We start from the raw sequence: 23,575 nt of genomic DNA, 5'->3' as shown, positions 1-23,575 counted from the left end.
ACACTAATGCATGTGTCTGGTTCTGAAAGAAATTTGCGAGGTGGCAATTTGAAATGTTTTTTTTTTTTCAGTAAACATGCAAAATCAGTGATAAGCTTGTGTTCCAATGACCTGACCTGAGTTTTAATGAAAGCATCATTTGCATGATAAATATCATCTCTCATCTACATTCTTTGTAGATTTAGTAGGTTAGATATTTGTAATAAATATGACACATCAATTGATCATTTTCATCAGTAGACTTTTAATGTTAATATGTTCAGTCTGTACTCTGTAGTGTATGAATGAATAACTAATGGGTCCAGTTATATGCAGGATGCATATGAACATGGACATGATATGAGCAGGCTCTGAATGGGAATGTAGCTAGGTCTAAATTTGTGTGTTATGCATATGTTATTGTGGGGTCCTTTGCAACACAAGTCTGGGAAAGTCACATGACTGAAATCAGGAAGTGATAAAAGTTTGGTGGCTGTAGGTTATACTCTCTTGGTACTGCTGCCTAATATGGTTTGAGTTAGCTCCCCTGTCATGCAGCTAACGGAAGTGATGGTAGAGCATGTTTAATGCCCACAACTTGAGTTTTAATGCTTCATTTATTTCAATTTTTACAGAATGCATGAAGCATGGAGGACACAGAGGCTACATTGTAAGCTTACCATACAGCACTGCATGTTTTTACTAACTATTCATTCACTTAAGGGATGTATCTATTAATCATTATCTGTTGCACTGTTGTTATACACCCTGTGGCAAACATTGTTTTATGTGTCAGTTAAAATTGTGATCCTCTACAGTATGACCTGCTAGGCTATAGATGCGGATGCACTGGTAGGAAACAATATTCATGTTGATTTTATTGATTGTTTTATACTGATATTCAAAAAGGTGTTTAGAGTGTCTGTGTATCTAGAGCATTGGAATGTTCCCTCCCTTTTTGTTACTGTGGTGTGGGAATATTGAGCATTCCTCCAAAAAAGGACAATATTTTCTGGTCATGTTTCTTTGAAAGTTGAATGCTGTGGGGACCCCCCCAAAACACACTCACACACACACACACACACACACACACACACTTTCTCTCCACTGTCCTATCAATATAAAAGCAAAACACTTTTAAAAACCTTAAGCCTTAAAAAAAAAACATGTTTTACTGTTGTTAATGTGGCAGAAGTGCCATTGTTCTCTTAAAGTGGGTCAGGGCTTTATATAATTTTTGGTGCCTCCTAGGGATAGGCAGGCATCGCTGGCAGCAAAACCTCTGACCTAGACAGGCAGAGGTTTTAATTGTCGCCTCAACCAGGTATGTAGCAGTACCATTCTCTTTTTTTATGTAGCAGTACCATTCTCTTTTTTTATGTAGCCTTTATTTATGAATATACTACTACTACTACTACTACTACTACTACTACTACTACTACTACTACTACTACTACTACTACTGCTACTGCTACTACTACTACGGGAGTCGTGGCCTACTGGTTAGCACTTCGGACCTGTAACCCGGAGGGTTGCCGGTTCGAACCCCGACCAGTAGGCACGGCTGAAGTGCCCTTGAGCAAGGCACCTAACCCCTCACTGCTCCCCTGTTGATGCAGGCAGCTCACTGCGCCGGGATTAGTGTGTGCTTCACCTCACTGTGTGTACACTGTGTGCTGTGTGTGTTTCACTAATTCACGGATTGGGATAAATGCAGAGACTGAATTTCCCTCACGGGATCAAAAGAGTATATATACTTATACTTATACTATACTACGGAGCAGCCATGGCCTACTGGTTAGCGCTTCGGACTTGTAACCGGAGGGTTGCCGGTTCGAACCCTTGTGCCCCTCACTGGCCTCATTGGTTAGCACTGACTGGGACCTGTGTTGTTGCACCAGTTTGAAGTGCAAGGCACCTAACCCCTCACTGCTCCCCTGTTGATGCAGGCCCTCACTGTTCACCTCACTGTGTGTACACGCTGTGTGCTGTGTTGCAACTAATTCACGGATTGGATAAATGCAGAGACTGAATTTCCCTCACGGGATCAAAAGAGTGGAGCAGCCATGGCAGCTTAGGAGCATAACCGGAGGGTTGCAGTTCGAACCTTGTGCCCTTGAGCAAGGCACCTAACCCCTCACTGCTCCCCGAGCGCCTCTGTTGTTGCAGGCAGCTCACTGCGCCGAGATTAGTGTGTGCTTCACCTCACTGTGTATTCACTGTGTGCTGAGTGTGTTTCACTAATTCACGGATTTGGATAAATGCAGAGACCAAATTTCCCTCACAGGATCAAAAGAGTATATATATACTTATATTGTACCTTGATTGCACCAGGAGTTGAATAGAGTTTAAATATACTTTAAAAACTGTTTAAACTTTGACTGCATCGTTAGTGGTCCTACATCCCTTAATGCAGGGTACCTAAGCTCAAAGGCTCACAAGTGATTGCCCACCAATACAAAACCTGTCTGTATCTTATGCACCCTGCTGGCATATGCATCCTGTCTTTATTTACAAGGCTGGCATTAGAAATCTATTCTTCTAATCCTCCTCCTATAGCGGAATTTTATTATATACAATCAAATTAACACTCACAGGATACACTGCACACATATGGAACACCACACAGGCATATGATCAAGCCTAATGCCTCTGCAGTGCTTATTAGGGGATAATCAAATCCTTTTTGCTCGACACAAGCACGTCTTGTTTCACCTCTGTGGTTTTCACAGGGATGCCAGGTCCTGTTATACAGCCCTCAGGCCTAGTTAAGATGCTTACGACACACATGGGTATTGCCGCCATCACATAACACCCAATTACTGTCATCTCTGTAGTCTGTCAATACCGTGGCACCACCAAAGCTAAAGGAACACAATGTGTGACACTCTGTGATAATTGCACATTGGATAAGACCAGCACTTCACCACAAGAACATTGTGCTGCAGGGTTCAATAAAAGTGCATCCATCATCACAAGCTTTTAATAGTAAATGAAAATTTGCCATGTAGGTCACGTACACATTTTAAGCACTGTGGAAGGAAATATTTCTGCTCGCCTTTGAAGTTAAATTGGGGGACACTTATAATGAGTTATGAATGAACAGTCCTAAATCACACTGGTTTTCCCATGTATTACATGGTCAGTTTTGTTATATTATGGGCCATTTGTCTTGATGTATTCATCTCCCTGCTTATTTCCCTCCATTGGAAACAACACAATGAGCAACATTATACAACAATTGGGTTCTATGGAACTATTTATTTGTTTCTGATTGGCCGAGAGACGTTCCATGAGTTGGAATATCCCAGGGCATTTCAACTCAGACTTTGCACAGCTAATAATAAATCACTCGATATATGCGATACAATGCGAAGATTTGACACAATGTTCTCATCCCAGCTCTCCACTATTTCAAGCAATGGGTTACTCCTTAGCAAACCATAACGAAACAGTGCTTCACCACATCTGTGGATTAAGCCACACAGTCAACTCAATGTAAGTAAGATAAACGAGGATGCTAATTGTTTTATTTATTGTTGCTAAATTAGCATTGCCAGCATTGTGTATAATATGATTGTCACTTGGAGGAGACTAACGTTAGCATAATTAGCTAACCGCTGCTAACGTGCTAGCATCGTCACGTCAGGCTGTGCACAGTAATATAACATTTATTCACCATAAATTAATAAAGTTGAGTGGTTCTGCAATGCAGACAATGTGTCCGCCTTACATGACATGGCCCATTGTCCTTGTAACATGCATTCAGCAAACCTAGATATGAATGTGATTTCAGCCCGACTTTCAACATTTCTTTCAAGAAGACAATGTAAACCACCAAGACCCGTAACAAGGGATCTGGAATGTTGGTTACCTAGCAACCAAGATGCTGTCTATTGAAAAGGGAACTATTTTTGATGCGTAAGAACGATGTCGAAATTAACATTTTTAAACAATAATGGGGTGTTTTCAGATTATTTAGTTTGTTGTAGAATTGTTGTATAAAAAGCAATATAGCACTTTCGCGGATCGTAGGATTGGTCATGGATATTCCCACGGCTGTTGTTGCCTGCACCACTCGGCCTCCGGCCTCGTGGCTACGGCCGAACAACACCCGTGGAAATATCCATGACCAACCCCACTCTCACTCGTGCTATATTGCTTAAGTATCTGCGTGTGAAATATCCTAATGCATGGTTGAAATATGGTTATATCAATTGTTGGAAATGTATGCGATTCCTCACTCTAAGCTCCCGTCCTGTGTGTTTCCCATTAGTGGAGTATGTGAATACAAACAGGATGAGAGAGCTCATTTTTTGTTTTGGCGATCAGAAACGGATGGTCAAAGGCGTAAAGTTTATAGACATTAAAGGTGTGGCCAGTCCACATTCACTAATTTAATGGCGCGATTATGTGATCAAACATCGGGCACTTGGCGCAAAAAGGTTGTTCTAAACCATGCTTTACTAAAACCTGTTTGTGACTAGCAGAGTATAGCCTACACGCATCTGCACTCGTCTATTATCTGATGTGCTGTGCTTTGTATGCGTCTTTCACTAGACCACTGACCAGGTTTTTCTTGGTCAGTGGCGTAATGATTTTTAGAGGGTGTAAGATAGTGTTTTTTGGATTATGCGCCAGACCACACCATATGTTGCTAATTACCACACCCCTGGGCGCAAGGTTTAATAAAAGTTTAAAAAATGCGCCACTAACTGGGTGTAAGATTAGAATAAGCTCTGCGTTGTGCTTTGCGCCACCTTGCACCGGGTGCAAGATAGGGGCCCATATCTTTTTTTCACTAACTTTAATTAGTATATACAGCTGTAAGCTCAGTACACATTAACAAAAAATATGTGCATCAAAAATGTATAAACAATGTTACAATGTTCATGTGGGTGGTAGAGCCAGGTGCAGACAGCACCTAGTAGTAGTAGTCATAGTAGTAGTAGTAACAACAACAGAAGCAACATCAGTAGCGATAGTCATATATTTTGGCTATCCTCAGCCCTTTATGGGATGTTTTGTTTTGCAATTGAATTCTAAATAATGTCTAAATTCATGTAATTAATATAACACACTACAGGGACTGCACAGTGTTCCGTGACGAGTCTAATTCTGTGTTGATATCAGTCATAATGGAACACACCAGCCACAGTACACACTCACAGGGATCAAGTGAGGATCAAATTATTGATCTGTTGTCTGATCTGTCTTGAGACACATTTCTAAATAACCCAGAGCAATGCTCAGGAATATATATCGCTCAAAAATAATTATCTAGAGGCTGACAATATAGCCTCAAGTTATAAACTCGAATGTTTTCGATGCACTGTTGTATATATGCCAAGGAAAAGAAAATATCTGAGATATCAAACCAAGGAGAAAGGTAATGACAAAAGCAAGTTGGAAATGGAGTAAGAGGTGGGGGGGGGTAGAATGAAAAATGATGCATTAAGTTTGTCAGAGAACTTCAGAGAGTGGCGCTGGAAGAAAATAAGAAATGGACCTTTCCTCCAGAGACGAAAGAATACAGGACTGGAGAAGTGGAGAAAAGAGGAGAGGAAGAGAGAAGGGGAGGAAAAAAGACAGGAGATGAGGAGAGCAGAGGAGAGGGGAGGAAGAGAGAACAGAAGAGAGGTGAAGAGAGGAGAGGAGGAGAATAGAGGAGTGGAGGTAAGGAAAGCTAAGAGGAGAGGACGAGATGGCTAATTACTCTCTGGCAGTGCCCCCATCCACTGCCTGGAATCACTCAGCTCCTCGTTAGGATCTGCTGCCAACACGTGCAAATTCTGCCACGCTCTGCCATCGCTTCTGCCCCCACGGTCAGCCCCGCTGCTGCTGTGCCTCACAGGACTCTAGCCGGGGCAGTCCATCTTATTGCTAGGGAGTACTGGGAGCTCTGCTTAATTGTGGCAGTAAATAAGTCTTGCCAGACTGCATTTAACATGAGTGGCCCCTCCCCTCACTGATCCCGCTGTTCTCTCCTGGCCCAGGCATCAGGCATCGACTGTCCACGCAGCAGGCTCTTGCTGCCCCTGGTCCAACACTTAATGAATGTCCTGCTGACAGACACCGCTGACATCGATCATCCCTCCATCAATGTCACTTCACCAATAAGCCTAGCCTTGATTATCTGGGATGGAGCTTAGAGTTGCTGCTACTCTGTTGAAGACTCTAAGCAACATTTTCAGTCATTTCCTTGCAGGCCTTTAGAGAGTGCCTATAATGCTTGTAGGTATTACCAAGCTGTGAATGCAGCATACTTTAAGAGTTTGTGGTGTTTGATTATGTCTCTATGTAAAAATCTCACTATCATCCTGAGACACCCATGCAGCAGCCTCCAAGTCCGTCTCTGTACTCAGTCTGCCAGCCTGCGCAAGTCAGTGCATTATGCGCCGTCACCATGGAAACCGCCATTATTCACCTCTTTTTTTGTATGGGCAGGTAAATGGAGAGGAGCCCTCTGAAGACATCCACGAGCCGGCAGCTGAACTCCATTACCTTAAGTGAATTCTCATGGAGGATCCACAAGGACCCGGCTTGTGTGAGAGCGTAAGTGCTGGACGGCATGTGTGAGCTTCTTCCAAACCACCCTCTTCAGCGCCTAAATTGCATTTTAATGTAAGCAGAGACCTCAGCGAGGACATCTTACTGGACCACCATGTGCAGGGTTAGGTGGAGTGAAAACATTTTTTACAGCCAATCAGATGGCCTGAAATCTTTGACTGGTTAAATATACATTAGTGTCGCTCCAGTGTCCGTTCCTTGGAGGGCTTGTGCTAGTTAACCATTCCACATACTTTATATCAGGGAGTTGAGGACTGTAAGCTGAATATACATATATCATCACTCCAGAGAAATCCACCTAGTGCACTTATATTCTGACAGCTAATATGAGAACATTTTTGAGCACATTTTGAAAATTCAGCACCTGACGCATTGCCTACAAAAGCCCAGCGTGGTGCAGCGCTCTGGGGAGTCCACTAATGTCATGAAAATGAATCCTTAAGCAAGCCTGGCATGCTGCGTCCATCTGATTAATTCTCTTTACTCTGCTGGGGCTTTACCATCCTGGCGTGACAGTGATCTGAGTCTGGCGGGGCTTCAGAGAGACAGAGAGAGAGAGGGAGAGAAAGAGAGAGAAAAGAGATGAGCGACATTGCTGGGGTGTCTCACTCACGACTGTGTTGCTGCTCCGAGCAGCACCTGGCCCTCGCTCACTGTCTCCCACACAGACACAAAGAGCGCCGTTCTCAAAGCAGTGGCAGAGCACTCTGGTATACTGGGAGCGACGCCAGCAATCAAGCGCTCAGTGTAGTGCAAGTACAAAGGCTGTGACACAGTGGACAGGACCGCTCTGATTTACATCACAAGTTTGTGTTAGAATGGCTACTGAGGCTCATCTTACTGATGAATTTCTCATTAGGTTCGTAACATATTCTGTTTAAAAGCTATTATACAGAGAGCAACCTCTCAGTATACAGTACATAATTCATAGGTACATTATTATGAATAGATGGCATGTGATACTCAATGTAAAATCGTAAGTGTTTTGGCCCAAAAAACACATAGAAATCCTCTCAGGTTTAGGTCACGATTATCATCAGAAACACAGTCATGGAATGGATTTGTTTAGAGTTTTATTGACCCAAATGCAGGGTAAAAAGCATACACTAGGACAGGGTTTAGGGGGAGAGGCAAGCTGGAACTGTTGCAGGTAATACTCCAAAAGACTGAAAACACGTGGTTACCACAGATTTAAACATGCAGTAAACTTCCATGATAGGAAAAATACCACCCCCCCCCCCCACCACACACACACACACTGAACATATTGCACAGTTCACTTGCTCATCCTAGGACACCCTCTCCCCATCTCTGAAATAGCACACCAGGTTGGAAATACTACTGAGATCCCAGCACACAACTTGACTCAGCACTCAGAAAGCATTAAACACGTGAGTAAACATAAATCTTTTTTTTCCATTTTCCTAAAAGGGGGCAGTGGGAGGGGTTGGAATAAGTCCTCAGACATCCATTTTCAGTGTTCATCCACACTGACAGGCCTACGTAAGGGCAGTAGTCTGTGTGGTGTGGCGTCTCATTAGTTGGTCCAGTGACTGAGTGGCGGTGCGCTGTGCTGGAGTCAGCCCCAGGCCTGGGACTCCCTGCTAATGGTGCGCTGTTCTCCTCCTACAGCCACAGCGCCTCGGTGAGCGCCAACAGGAGGCATCAGCAGGGGGGGACTTCAGAGAGAGATGCTGATATACAGTCCTCCGAGAACTCATAACACACAGATAACAGTGGGGTAGAGAGAGAGAAGAGGCACACTGCTTGCATTTACCATTTCAGTTAAAATAATGGTTCTTAGACTTAATTCCTTGAGGAAATATATGATTTTTTTCTTCTTCATGCAGCTGAAATTAATGAATAAGTTAAAGCAAACATTTATAGATAATTTCCAATTTACTTAAGTCAACATGAAGAGTGTTTGTGAAGCACTGATGTAATTCACTATTCGTTCATAGCACATTTGCTCCATTGTCATTCTATACAAAGTCAACGTCCTGTCTGTTTTCCCACTCACTAAACTCAGAGCCTTATCCTGTTCTCCCTTCCTCCGGGAATAGTTTTAAAGGAACCCGTACCAACTCAGAGAGGCACTGAAACACTCATTGTTTGAAGTCAGTATGAGAACACTGGGACATCTGGGCAAATTCTACAGTTCTTGGGCGACAAGAGCCCCTTCATTCTCGATAAGGTGTAACTCATGAGGGCTGGAGTTAAAGGAGAATTCCGGTGTGATATTGACCTAAAGTGTATTGAAACATGATACCGAGTGTGAACGTATGTCTCATAGCCCATCTCGGCTTGTCCCCTGCACTCCAAAAATCTGGGCTAGTTAGCCCGATGCTACCAACATCTTTTTCAATAGTGGTGCTTGCATCGGGCTAGCCATGCAAATAAATCACTGTTTTACACCCATTTACGAGGCTCAATGTATCTCCACACTTCATTGGTAGACTGGTAGTTTACTTACAGTACGATTTATACAGACAGTATCTTCACGAAGTTTAGCGTTTGCAGCCATCTTGAATTTAGTCGCGATAAATTCGGCGGCGTAAGAATGAACAGGTATGATAAGGGATCAGATTCCAAAAATAATTCAGTGGAAATGCATGGATTCCAGTTTCTTCCAGTAGCAGCAACTGGAATCCATGCATTTCCACTGAATTATTTTTGGAATCTGATCCCTTATCATACCTGTTCATTCTTACCGTCGCCGAATTTATCGCGTGACTAAATTCAAGATGGCTGCAAACGCTTAAACTTTGTGAAGATACTGTCTGTATAAATCGTCTTGTAAGTAAACTACCAGTGCTTTTTCAAAGTTCTCAATGTCTCGTTTTAAATGTCTGGGCCCTCGGAAGTCTACCAATGAAGTGTGGAGATACATTGAGCCTCGTAAATGGGTGTAAAACAGTGATTTATTTGCATGGTTAGCCCGGCGTCAAGCACCACTATTGAAAAAGCTGTTGGTAGCATCGGCTAACTAGCCAGATTTTGGAGTGCAGGGGACAAGCCGAGATGGGCTATGAGACATACGTCCACACTCGGTATCATGTTTCAATAAACTTTAGGTCAATATCACACCGGAATTCTCCTTTAAAGGAACCTTATGTAAGATTGTGGCCAAAACTGGTACTGCAATCACTTTCAAAATACTGAAGAGTGGTGTATCCCCTCCCCCTCCCCCCTGACTCGAGGTTGCCAACCCAGATGCCGAAACACTACTGACTTCGTGATTAGTAGATAGGTGGAGGGTGGCGCATCAGGCCAAAACACAACATGACATGACAAAACACAACATCAACATCAGTTGAGGGTTGCAACTTCACTTTTTAAATGACAATATCCTGGCCGGACTACTGTTGTCAGTGATATAAGTATTTGAAATAAACATGATTTCTTAATGTCTAGTGACATATCAGGGCCATTTTATGATTAATTGAAATATTTTTCTTACATACGGTTCCTTTAATAATAAATTGCTGATGGCAGTGACAATCTGAATGTAATGAGCTTATGGGCCATCATCTTCACAAGAGGAAATGAGAAAACTTTTTAAAAGTCAGCCCGAAGCTTCATGAGCTAAGGAATGACAGGAATCCAAATGAGAGGAGAGTTCCTGAAGCCGTGGAATGGCTGTGTGCGAGTTGGTGGCGATGATGCAGCAAAGATAAAAATAAGATTTCAAGAAGTCAGATAAATAATCTGCAAAATCTAACATGTACAATGATGGGTACAGAACAGTACCCTATATCAAGTATGTGTGAGTATAAATATGTAAACACTGTCTGCTGAGTTCATCACATCATTTAACTCAGGGAGTGGTTTTATGTTCATGATCTTCTCAAGTAGTTTGTATGGAGCCCAGGAGGTGACATTAAGAGATTTGTTTTATATCAAGGGAACGTTTCACTAAAATGTACTTCATTTTACTAACAAGTGCGCTCATTTTACAAAAACATGTGTCTGTTATCTTAAATCCTACAAGCTACAACCAAATGTTCACAAAGCCTAAGAACTAGATAAAATAATTGGATAAAATAATTAAAATCAGCACACAATTTAGTAAAACAAGTGCACGGTTTAGTAAAATGAAGTACAAATAAATCTCGCAATGACCCTTCCCATGCTCCGTAGGTTTGACACTGAAAATGCTGTGAAATAAATATCATATGCAGTAGTTACATCATCTCAATTACACAGCAAATTTGTATTTCTTGTATTGATAAAATGTTTCACCATACAGTACAACATATACTGGTACCACTCTGTTCCTGTTTCAAACAGGAACCGCTGATCAATGAATTAGCCAGAGAGGACATAGGACATGTCCTTACAATGGTACAACTGTTGCATTCTCTTTGTCAGACAGATACATACAGAGAGACTCTACTGTGCAATAGAACCACTACAGCTTTCATATAGAAATCCTAGTGCTTTCATCCTTTGAAAAGACTTTCCTTGGAATTCAAAAAGTCTGTCTGAATAAAAAAGGACAGTGTGAACTCCTTGGTACCTATGGAGGCTTGAAAGTAAAGAACAGAGGTTTACAATCAGGCACATTTGTACTACCATAAAGCACTACAGATGTTTGTCAATTATAAGGGGAAACAACAAGGAAAAAAAACATAAGAAGTAAAATAAGCTTGTCTTGAAAATGTACACTGTATTACGGGGCTATCTTGTTACAGAACAAAAAACAAGTCGGATCTTGCAGGACTTAATCAACATGCGGCCATTGTTAAAATAGTTCCTCAGACGCTTTCTGTTTAGTCATACATTTAGCCATTAACTGAAACGTTCACTGAGGATATTGAGTGAGAATCTCCACAGCATTAGGCCTCAACAGGAAGTGAGAACAGAGCAGAGGAGAGAACGGAGGCGGGAGTGAAAAGAATGAGCTACAGCGTAAAGTCCACAGAGTCCAGAAAGGTCATAGAAAAAAACAGCCACTGTACAATTGCTGTCACAACACAGCTGAGCCTGTGGACACCAGAGGGGGAGGAAAGTGGGGGGGTGTTAAGTCTGATGAGGAGGAGGCAAAGTGTGGTGGGAGGGCAGCCACGGGACGACCTTTAAATATGACAGCCAACAAAAACAAGAAGCTCCTGCACCGATCAGAACACCAACATGATCCGCTTTAACAAAGACCCCTCTGACCTTAGAGTTTAGAGTGTATGTGAGTGAGAATGTGTGTGAGTGAGAATGTGTGTGTGTGTGTGTGTGTGTGTGTGTGTGTGTGTGTGTGTGCGCGCGTGCGTGCATGTGTGTGTGTGTGTGTGTGTGCATGTGTGTGTGTGTATGCTGTATGAAAAAAAGCTCAAAAAAGCAAAAGGAGAGTAGTTGGCTTTCTCTTCCCTACTTGAGCATTCGTCCTCTGTCTCACCCCTCGATCACCCCATGGCGTCTGAAGATGTGTGTGTTATTCTGGGGTGGTGGCGATGGAGTTGGGGGTGCTCCTGATGAGGCACATGGGGGCGATGGCCTTGTTGCTGTAGTACTCCACCACCTGCTTGGGCACCTCTGCCAGGACACACTTGGCCAGGGCAGCGGGAGACGCCTGATAGGGGAGAGGGAGCAGTGCATGAGGGACCAACTGTGAAGCTTAGATTAACACACACACACACACACACACACACACACACACACACACACACACACACACAAATACACACAAACACAAATACACACACAGTCAGATATAGAAACATAGACACACACACAGACACACACACACACACACAACCGCACACACAGGGAGAGGCTTAGAGAGGATCGAAATGAGACAGATGAGCTGCTATTTCTGTCCATTTCTGAATGTGTGGGTCAAAGCCAATAGGGTAGAGAAGAGCACTCGTGGCCCAATGGAATTACACAAATTTAGGATTTTGAGGCGATTAAGAAGTTGTAATTTTTGGCATTTCACAAAATTAGGCATGAGTCTTAGGGACAATTTGCAGAGAGCCTCTGGCCTGTTGGGCTATCAGTGCCTAGGGCAGGTTGGATAGGCCAATCTGTCCAGCCCCATCACTGGCGGCGGTCCCACCCGAGGCTAATGCTTTTCCTCAGAAGCTCTGGAGAATTCGGTGAGAGAGAGCTAATGCACTGACATGACTGGAACTGACGTAGTTTCATCATCCTCATTCACCCTTTTACTCAGCCTCACCTGGTGAGTGAGAGAAAGAGAGAGAGAGAGAGAGAGAGAGAGATGGGGGAAATCAGAGGAGATTCATGGTCAATCTAGGCGAGGGGGCACACTGACCGTTTTGAAGTCTCTGAAGGGGACAAACTGCACAATGTCCCTGAGGACGGGCTCGCCCTTGGGGGAGCGCAGAATCCCGTCATCCCCATCCAGGATCTGCATGTCGGTGAAGTCGGCGTTGCCCACACCGACGATGATGATGGACAGTGGCTGATAGGATGCGCGGACGATAGCCTCACGTGTGTCGGCCATATCTGTCACCACTCCGTCGGTAAGGATCAGCAAGATGTGATATCTCTGCGATAAAAAGCCACCATCAATGCAGTGCTCTTCTCAACATAATGGGACTTGAATCAATTCTAATCAGCAGTGCAAATATGCCTGTTACAATGAGCTCCCACGGGCTGAGGACGATAGACTCAGTATGTCAGCATGTAGAGAAGCATGCCATAGAGGCTGCTGGGCTAAGAATAGACTTCCTAACGTAGATTGCTGGACCCCGCACCCCTGGGGGGTGACCACACTGAGTGAATTCAGTCCTGAATTCACTGCATTGATCCTGCCTGTCTCATTTACAGAAACCAGATCACTTCTGGGGGAAGGGGCAATCATGAAGATTAAATATTTAATGAAGTCCATCGCAAGGATGAGGCGGAGGAGGAGGAATATGACAAAGCCTGGAGGCGTGAACACCTTCTTGCCATCTTAGATTTACTCAAGGACAAACATTTGCCTTTGAATTAGCCTCAATCCTCCTACCTCATGTACCATATCCCTGCAGTGCACTGTGCATGCCATCAGTAGCATATCTGTGAAGGACACTCACTGAGGCGTCTTTGGTCTCGTCCCCTGCTGCCAGCTTGGCTATTCTGTTGATGATGGGTGCCACATTGGTTGGCCCATAAAGCTGGATTTTGGGCAGGCAGTTCTGGTAGGCTTCCACCACGCCTTGGATCTCTGATTAGACAGAGGGGGAGAGGGGAGAAAGAGATAGTTAGTTCTGCTTGCTTTCTGTTATGCACACTGCTGTTGCTCATGCACCACAGTGGGCGGGGTCGGGCAACAATGCCAGAGTAGGCAATTTTGGGATCAAAGCATCTGAGAGAGAGAGAGAGAGAAGGGAAATAGGGGAAGGAAGAGCGAGAGAAATCCTTTGGGAACGAATTAAGATTCAAAGAAGGCCATAGATTTCTGTCTCAGTGCATTCCCTGGTGAGTGAAGTTTCATAGTGGAAATAGCTTCAAAAGAGATGTATTGAAAGAGGGACTGTTAAGGAAACTTCCACAGACATGCACTGCAAAACCAAATCATCATTTATCTACCTTCACATTCATCATCTTCTGGGTTGAAATTGATTGCAAAGTCATGTGATACCTGATGGTGCAGAGAGAACACAGTAGAGAAAAATAAGAGAAAGTCAAGATGAACATCACTTTCAACTGGCTTGGTAATTGCTACTGTCATTTTCTAGGGATATTTGGATGGACGGAAAAGTTAGACAATAAGAGACAACCTGTCAAAAATCACCACATATAAAATTATTATTTCAACGGAAATGAATAATAGTTTAATTAAAACTTCATCCTCAATTTACATCTAATTTCATGATACATAAACCAATAGATACAATCTATTTCCTCATGGGCTAATTGCTGAGCCCATACTGTGCTACTTCGCAGAGAGACAGACTTTGAAATTCAGAGTGTCCACAGCCTGAGACGAGCAATTTACTGTAGCTTTAATTTAATATGGGGAGTCAATTGAGATTTCAGCTGGGACTCCGAACAAATGAGCCTGGCTGCAGATAAAGTTTCCTTAGCCTCCCTCCCCTCCCTGACCTGCTACCGCCTGACTGCGTGAGGGCTCTGCCGTGCCTCTCCCACAACCCTGTTCATTCGTTTTTCAGTCTGCATTTCGCCAGGGCTCTAGTTAATGTCTGCCGGCTCTGTTTCAATCTCCTTAAACAAACACTCTTTCCCAGGAATCAAATCTTCTGACAACCGGCTGTCAACACAAGAGATGCCCTGCATGCTGAGCCATAGCTTCGCTTTTATTTTCCCCGCCAGTCAGGGCTGTGCTTCCCCTCGTTGGCAGGTTGGCATTTGGGGAAGCACAGCGCGGCGGGTAAAAATGTAAGCTTTTGACAGTGTGGATCTGTGTCATAAAGAGTGGCATACTAATCATGCACCCACAGCAAACTCTATGGAGACTCAGTGAGCGGGCAAAAACTCTAGCAGATAAGAACCCATTTATAATTAAAAAAAGCCATTAATAATGGAGAAAGCCAAGGACTACACTAGACAAACAAACAAACAAAAACGAATGTTTTCAGGACAGTCATCGATAAACGAAAATACTGAAGACTGGAAGAAAAAGCTCACCTCATAATTGGGTGGAATTCTTGCACCAAATCCCAGAGCAGAAAATCTTTTGTCGCTGTTGTGGAGAAAAACAACAACAGACAACATAATCAACTCTGTGTTTTCAGACACTCTGAACAAGTCATTACAGCTACAGAAACCTCCACCCAAACCCAGCATACCATGCTGTTGAATTATACTGATCCATCAAGGGTGGGTAGAAATCTGACAAAAACAGAAAAATGAAATCAAAAGAGGAAGAGATAGTAATACGGGGGAGGAAAAGAATCGAGAGATGGGCGGGTGCGACTGAAAGAGAGCATGAAGGGTAGAAGGAGATGGAGGTAAAAACAGAGCGAGAGAAAATAAATAAGTCACAGTAGGGCTGCGCTGCCTGTTGGGAGGATGTTGGCGGCACACGTCTAATCACCCAGCAGGTTTCAGCTCAGGGATCAGCTGGGAGCGGAGGGGGAAACGACGAGCCCCAGCAAGGGTCAGCGCCGCAGGGGACACTCAGCGAGCAAGCGTGATGCACACTGTCACACCCACCACAACTAACACAGGCCCTCGCTGGGGGAGATTACAGACACTAAACAGCAGGCTTCAGTTGTTGCTGTTGTTCAAAGTGCTTGGAAAGTTCTGGGCTTTTGTTTTCCTTTTATTGCTTTGGCTGTGCCAGTATAGTTGAGTTCAATATACAACACTAACAATTCTTATAATATGAAGACAGAGGAAGGTCATTAGTGGACCTGCAGGGTCCATGTTCTTTTTCTCCTACGTGGTTTGAAGAGCCCCCCCGACTCTCTCTGTCACTCCTTTTCTCTCTCCTCTTTCTCTCACACTTTTTCTCTCTCTCTCTCTCACATACACTTTCTCTCTCTCACACACTCTTTCTTTCTCTCTCTCTCTCTCTCTCTCTCTCTCACACACACACACACACACACACACACACACCGCACACACACACATTATATTAAGACTATTGCTGATGTATTGCTTAATTTTCATTGCAATGTTTTTTTTCCTGTTTCCTGTTTTGTTGTTTTGTTTCAGACATTTCAGAGTACTCTTTTTCTCGGACTGAGACAAGCATGGCAAAGTCGCAAATAAATCTCCAGCATTCTGCAATCTCAGATAACATCTCCATAATGGCGTTTCAGTTTCAGATGTTAACAAGAGCAATTACTGTTAAATTGGTTTACTGTAGAGAGTGGAGGCAGAGATGAATGATACAGCGCTGCCTAACCGCATGGCCACGGGATGCTTAAATCAGCCAGGGCCGGGAGGGAGGGAGGGAGGGAGCCGGCATCCCCAGCTAAAAACTTTAAAGCCTCCCAAACTTACATAACAGCAAGCCTCACTGGTGCATTGTGGGACGGCCTCTTGGTGCATTAGGGCGTCCCGACCGTAATAGAATTTATTTAAATGAAGTGATCAAATAAAAGTCACGATGGACACGAAACATAAACCCAGAGCCCGAATTAGGAATAAAACTCCCAGTCTGTTTGATTTTGCTTAGAGGGGATGGAATAACATGGAAGCTAAAGAGCATGTCAATAACCGCTATAAGAACTAATATGAAAAAAAGTTTGGTCTTTAGAATTGGTTTAGTAACAGACAAACGATGACACCAATTCGATCTCTCGTGCACAGACATCAGAGTCATTAGTGCAGATTACATGTCATTACAGACTTAACACATCCCGGTGATATGTGGTGTCAGGGAGGGCGGTGGTAGCGCAGTGGTTAAGGAGCTGGGCTAACATGCAGTGGCCTGAGACATTCCTGCCATCCACTGTTGTGCCCTTGTGCAAGGCACTTAACCCTTGTATGACATATACTGTATATATATCACTTTGGATAAAAAGTGTCTGCTGAATGAATACATGTAAATGGTGACTGAACACCCTCAAAATATCACACGTTGCTTTTCAAACGATCATATATGTTGAATGTGGTCAAAAGTTATATTCAGTTAGTGTCATCATGACATCTGCATGCGCACACATAAATAAAGACAATCACACAGAATCAAATCAAACCAGTACTGAAAAGTACTTCCACACTTTTGAAGTACAATTGAGCATGTGTGTGGCACAGTAAGGAGGAGAGAAATAATAGATCCCTCTTCCTTTCCATTACCTGTACCAGAACAAGAGGCAAGAGGCTGTTTCTAGAAGCTCTTATTAACTTGTCACAAAAGATAGCTTTTCTGTCTTCCCCAGATTGCCTTTAAAACAGCCTCTCAGAGCAGCTCTTTATGGCCTCTTAGGAGATGACCACAGCCCCTGTAGCTGCTGGAGGGAGCAGCAGAAAGGCCCTGTGCCCCACTGGAGAGGATTTGTTGGGCTGCTGTAAGTCACTAATCCAGCTTTTAATGAAACCCCGCAGGACATAGATAGGGAGGACACACACACACACACACACACACACACACACACACACACACACACTGTGGCAGCGGTGAGGCTTGAGGGAGTCAGCGGAGACGTGTGGAAGTGGACACACGCAAGTGGGCAGGACACGCACCCAGCTGCCTGAAACCCATTACCTCTGACAACTAATCTGAACAAATGCACAAATAAACTGCATCAGGAGTCAGCAGGAGGCTGCAAAGTAGTTCATTGTTTGAGGGTCACGTGACTTGTGGGAAGGTGAGTCATGTTACTGTGGGCGTCTGCATCTGCACATCAATCCATCAGCCTCTCGGTGGAATATTCCGGGTGTTAAACACCTCCAGCTAGCTCCATCACAACTTTAACTATGTGTGAGACTGCCCGGACCTTTCTTTTCCATTTCACTCTCTTTTACACACACACACACACACACACACACACACACACACACACACACACACACAGCGCAGCGAAGTGGCGGTCATATAGGTTTAGTCAGATTTTTTTTTTTCTGTTTTTTTTTGAGGTGTTGTAATCGGAGGTGTCTGTGACCTAACATAGTCAAAACTGCACGAAATTGAAAGTGTAGGATCATTATGACACCCTCCGAATGCATGCCAAGTTTTGTGGACTTTCGTTCATGGGGGGCCTTACAATAAAATAATTTATGTGTACATTTAGTGACCGTACACCAACAAGGATTCCCGGGACACTGAAAGACCGGGGTATTTTAAACTTGGTGGGCATGTAACCCCACATGGATAGCATGGAACCATCATTTTTTGTTTTGATCTGTAGCCTGGGCTGTACTGGACCCCCCGAAAGGAGGGTAGGGCAGACACAGTTTTCTGTGAATATCTTGAGAATCGTAGGGCCTAGGATGACCAATTTTTTGCCTCCAGGGGGTCATGTTAACCCATTCCATGTGCACACATGTACATAAACTGATACACACGCACACACATACATTCACAGTAATCGCACGTATGACACATACTCACACAGTAGACATATGTACGCATGCATGCACATGCACAAACACACATACGCAGGCAAACACACAAGCACGCACACACACACACCCACACCCACACACATAAACATACACGTGTACACGCACACATGCACACAATTCAAGAATTTCTCAGAATTATGAACAGGCAAGATGGGGGTGGGGTTGTATAAAATGAATTTTACATGTGAAATCTATGAACTAATCATGTTTTGGTACTTGTTGTCTAGCAGATACCAGTGAGAATTGAGTGTGGATAATGCATAAGACAGTTAGAATCATATAGGCCTTTCAGCGTGATTTATTTTTGTGGAAAAAATGTGCTGGACTGGGCGGCGGTCATATGTTGTACCGCTCTGCGGTACATCTAGTTTTGATTGAGATGATCTGCAGTATTTAAAGAAAGTGTATTTTTTTCTGAGGCACACAATAGCCATATTATCACTGTCCCGTCCTGACTGTTATGCTGCTGGATTTGAGTGGGCTGTATATGTTTCTACTTCATCTGCTGCTCATGCATTATTATGACCGCCGCGCAGCGAAGCGGCGGTCATATAGGTTTAGTCAGATTTTTTTTTCTTTTTTTCTTTTTCGCATGTCCAAATTTCCGTCAAGGATTCCCGGGACACTGTAAGACCGGGTACACAAAACTTGGTGGGCATGTAACCCCACATGGATAGCATGGAACCTCCTGTTTTCGTTTTGATCTGTAGCCCCGGGCTGGACTGGACCCCGAAAAGGAGGGTAGGGCAGACACAGTTTTCTGTGAATATCTCGAGAACCGTAGGGTTTAGGAGGACCTTTTTTTTTTTTTGTATGTTGATCTCAAGGGCCATGTCAACCCATTCCATAACCACTCATTTCATGTATAGCCACCTAGTTAAACACAAAAAAGTAAAAATGAGGTGTTGTAATCGCAGGTATCTGTGACCTAACATAGTCAAAACTTCACGAAATTGGAAGTGTAGGATCATTATGACACCCTCTGAATGCACGCCAAGTTTTGTGGAATTCCGTTCATGGGGGCCACACAATAAATTACTTTATGTTACTATACATTAACTGGCCTGTAGGTGGCCGGAGACAGTTTTCTGTGAATATCTCGAGAACCGTAGTGCCTAGGAGGTCCACCGTTTTTTTGTATGTTGGTCTTAAGGGGGCATGTCAACCTATCCCATTACCACTTATTTCATGTATAGCGCCACCTAGTTAAAAATTAAAAAGCAAAACATTAGGTGTTTTCATCACAATATCTCTGGCTGACATGGTCAAAACTGCACGAAATTGAAAGTTTAGGATCATTATGACACCCTCTGAATGCATGCCAAGTTTCGTGGACTTTCGTTCATGGGCAGCGGTCATATTTTGTACCGCTCTGCGGTACATCTAGTTTCTGTTCATTGTTGCATCAAAGGCTGCATTCTGCTCGGGCATTCAGGCATCTACTTCAATGTGTGAGATTCATCAAATCCAGCTCTATAGCTTTTATATATATATATATATATATATATATATATATATATAAAAGTAGAGTTCGCAAGTCTCCCAGATTATCCAATTGTGGACCACGGAGATGAAGAAGGAAGTGCTGCTAAGGTCACATCTGGAGATGACACACACCTGCCTTACGACGCACACGCGACGCACGCGCGCACGCGACGACGCACACACCGCGCACACACACACACACACACACACACACCACACACACACACACACCACCACACACACACGCACGCACGCGACGCACACACGCTGCGCACACACCACACACACCACACACACACACACACCACACCACGCCAAGACGCGCAAAGACTTGCGCACGCATGCATGCACACACACACACACACACACACACACACACCACATACACACACACACACACACACACACACACACACACACACACCACATACACACACACACACACACACACACACACACACACAGTTTCTCCTTACATGAGGACAGGCTGGCCTATGCTACCCCAGGAGTGGATAGTTAGTGTTTGGTCTGTCTATTCAGGTAAGGGTTATAGGGTTCATTAGTGCTATTGCTAAGGACTCCTGAAGCACACAAAGCAACAGGTGCCCTGCTGTAGTTCCCTCCACATAAAGTTAGAACTCTCTGCATTGAGTCTGTGTCGGAGAAGAGCAGTCTTCCTAGAACTCAGGAAGCAACTGAACTGTTTTGTAAAGCTCCAGTGGCTGATGGATGGGCCTGCTATTAGACAGACCTAATATTAGATTTCTCATTTATGTCTTGTGCATTTGTCTGACTGGCAGACCTCTCCTTTGCCAAATTGAATTTTTGCATCCTCTTCACAAAACACTGTAGCATTTACAAAACATTTGTTTCAAATTGGTGCTCCTACTGCTCCCGCTCTTACACTTCCTATACACAGCTATTCTATCCACTGTCACACTACATAGTACACCATCCACTTCCCTGCTGGAGCACTCTATAGTGAATAACTAGGCTATAGTGATGTTTCACTCTATAGTGAACTAGATGTACCGCATAGCGGTACAAAATATGACCGTCGCTCAGTCCTGTACATCTGTTCCGCGAAAATAAATCACACTTCAATTTGTCTCCATATTTTACTCCATCCCCCACTCTTGAAACTTTTGTGTATGCTTGTTTGGCATGCCTGAGTGTGTATGTGCGGCTGCACAGAAAGTAGCCTACAGGTGCTGAAAAGGTGAATAGATTGTAGAATAGCCAAAGAAGATGTAGATGTATTGTTATAAAACCTTTAAAATCTCTAAACAATCACAAGTAGGGCAGTTCATCACAGTTCATCCATTGCAACTGGATTGATGAAAGGTCACTTACACCTGTAGGCTACATTGTATTTGGGAAAAGCAAAAGGTATCAGCATAACATTATTTATTTATTTATTTATTTATTTATTTATTTATTTATGTATTTTTAAACAAAAACATCTCTGTCAGTTCCATGCTGTTTTCAACAGCTATAAAAAACAAAGGTCATTTTTGGATGGATGGATTTTTTGTGAATGTTTCTTCTTCTACATAAGATTTTAGTCATCTTTAGTTCATGTAATACTTTATTGTCAATGCACAAATTAAGTAACAGTAGTCTGAAACGTTATTGTTAATGCACAAATTAAGTAACAGTAGCCTAGTCTGAAACGAAATGCTGTTTTACATCTAACCAGTGGTGCAAATAACTGACATGTCCAAATGGGCCTTGATGAAATGCATTAAGCTAGACTGTTCATACACATTTTATCGGGCTAAAGTTGAAGAGCTTTTGTCCGTTATTGTTAGTGCAAATATAGGCTGATTCATGTTCCCTTGCATTGTTTAACTGAGGTCCATGGCTAGTCTGGCTTTCATCAGACCAAGCTCAATCTTTTAAGAAATCAAAAAATAAATAGCGGGCAGAACAGGCTGGGTTCACCCAGCCTAGTCCATAGGCACCCGATATTGTTTAATTTTCCGATTGAGATATACACGCTCTGGCTATTCTAAATGCAAAAATGCATCAGGGAGTTATGACAAAACGGTAACTAACAAACTAGATCCTAATAGAAAGCTGTTAGCTTCCCTAAGCTACAGGTAGGATTATAAGGTAGGCCTATTTACAACATAAATTGTCAATAGGCTATGCTGGCGACACAAATAAAATCTCCTTTGGAAACCAATGGCTTACGCCTTACAGTATCAAGCGGACTTAAACTGTCATATCGTGGCTTAAAAGTTGTGATAACATTCACGCAGCTCCATGAGTCAAGGAAAGCGCGAATGAAGTAGCCACTTCTAAATGGGACCCACTACACAGTAGCTTAAGGTGTTTTGCTAAAGCAACCATAATGAAATGAAGGTGTCATTGTTTGGATACTTCACACACACGCGTGCTTTTTTAATTTCACAGACTACAACTACCAAGCTGGAATCAAAGCACATCGATTCCCCTCACACCCTGCACGCACTTAAAACAAAATAAACAGGCGTCTCAGTCTCACGCATGTATAGGCAAAACTGTATCAGACCGGTGTAACGTTGGTAAATCTTCCATTGCACAGAATGATTTTGTAGCACGTGCAATAAATGACAGTCGAAAGATACAAACAGTGCTGCTATACATTTGCTTGGTATAACCGCATTTATAGTTTTCTACAAATGCAATAAATCAAATGCCTCCATCACTCAACCAATGCTAACGGTAACATTACCTAGGTCCTTATTGATAATACAAGATTAACGTACCTGCAGTAAAAACCAAGCATGTCCGATAAACATCCTCAGATTTATTTCGGCTTCAAGAAGAAATGGGAATTACACTTCATGTGAACATCGTCCTATCCTTATTAGATGTTTGCTGCGGTAAATTACAGTCCTTGTATGAAGCGTCCATTGTTTTTTCCAACCCACTTTTAACTTCCAACAAAATTACGTCTCACTGCAACGATGCGCCATCTAGTGGACAAACGACTACTTCTCGCCAATACTGAAAATGCAGCCATGATGATGATGATGAATATTTATTTTGGCTTTCTTTTAATCCTACTGAATTTGTAATTATGTATCAGCCGTTCTAATACCGATAGTATGTGGGTGCCTGTGTGTGTGCATGTGTATATGTGTGCACCGCCATTTACAGGCCAATAAGTGTACAGTCACTAAATGTACACATAACCTAAGTTTTTAGACCCCCCATGGATGAAATTCTACACGAAACTTGGCATACCCCCGAGAATGCCAGGTCAATCATACACATAAAATTTGGTGCAGTTCTGAACATCTTAACTGAAGATAGGGGTGATTAAAGCAGAATAATATTGCATTTTCATTTTTTACCGGGGGGTGGGGGTGCAAATCACAAATGAGTGATTATGAGCCAGGTTGATGTGGGCCCTTGAGACCAACATACCATAAAAGATTCTTCATCCTCAGTGCCAGGTAGTTATTTAGGAAAAACTGGGGTTTTTTTGCGGTTCAGGGGGCCCAGCACGGGGTTGGTGGTGGTCCCCGGGGACGAAATGAAATTTTTCCGTAAAAGTCTAGTGGGGCTACATACC

The 23,575-nt window shown here is 43.3% G+C and overlaps 1 protein-coding gene across 1 annotated transcript in view; it reads right to left on the bottom strand.

Moving 5' to 3' along the window:
- Nucleotides 1-10,756: 10,756 nt before the first annotated feature.
- Nucleotides 10,757-23,575, bottom strand: part of cpne7 (copine VII) — a 36,197-nt gene continuing 23,378 nt past the window's right edge. Inside the window, exons 12-16 of the mRNA XM_048263076.1 lie at nt 15,136-15,190; nt 14,077-14,128; nt 13,581-13,711; nt 12,815-13,051; nt 10,757-12,112 (exon numbers count right to left, since the gene is read on the bottom strand). Coding sequence (XP_048119033.1) covers nt 11,975-12,112; nt 12,815-13,051; nt 13,581-13,711; nt 14,077-14,128; nt 15,136-15,190 — 613 coding nt within the window. The 3' untranslated portion in view covers nt 10,757-11,974. The remainder of the gene's footprint in view (nt 12,113-12,814; nt 13,052-13,580; nt 13,712-14,076; nt 14,129-15,135; nt 15,191-23,575) is intronic.

This window comes from Alosa alosa, chromosome 14 (assembly GCF_017589495.1).
Source record: "Alosa alosa isolate M-15738 ecotype Scorff River chromosome 14, AALO_Geno_1.1, whole genome shotgun sequence".
NCBI classification, from domain to species: Eukaryota; Metazoa; Chordata; class Actinopteri; order Clupeiformes; family Clupeidae; genus Alosa; species Alosa alosa.
This window is presented reverse-complemented; position numbering and strand designations above follow the sequence as displayed.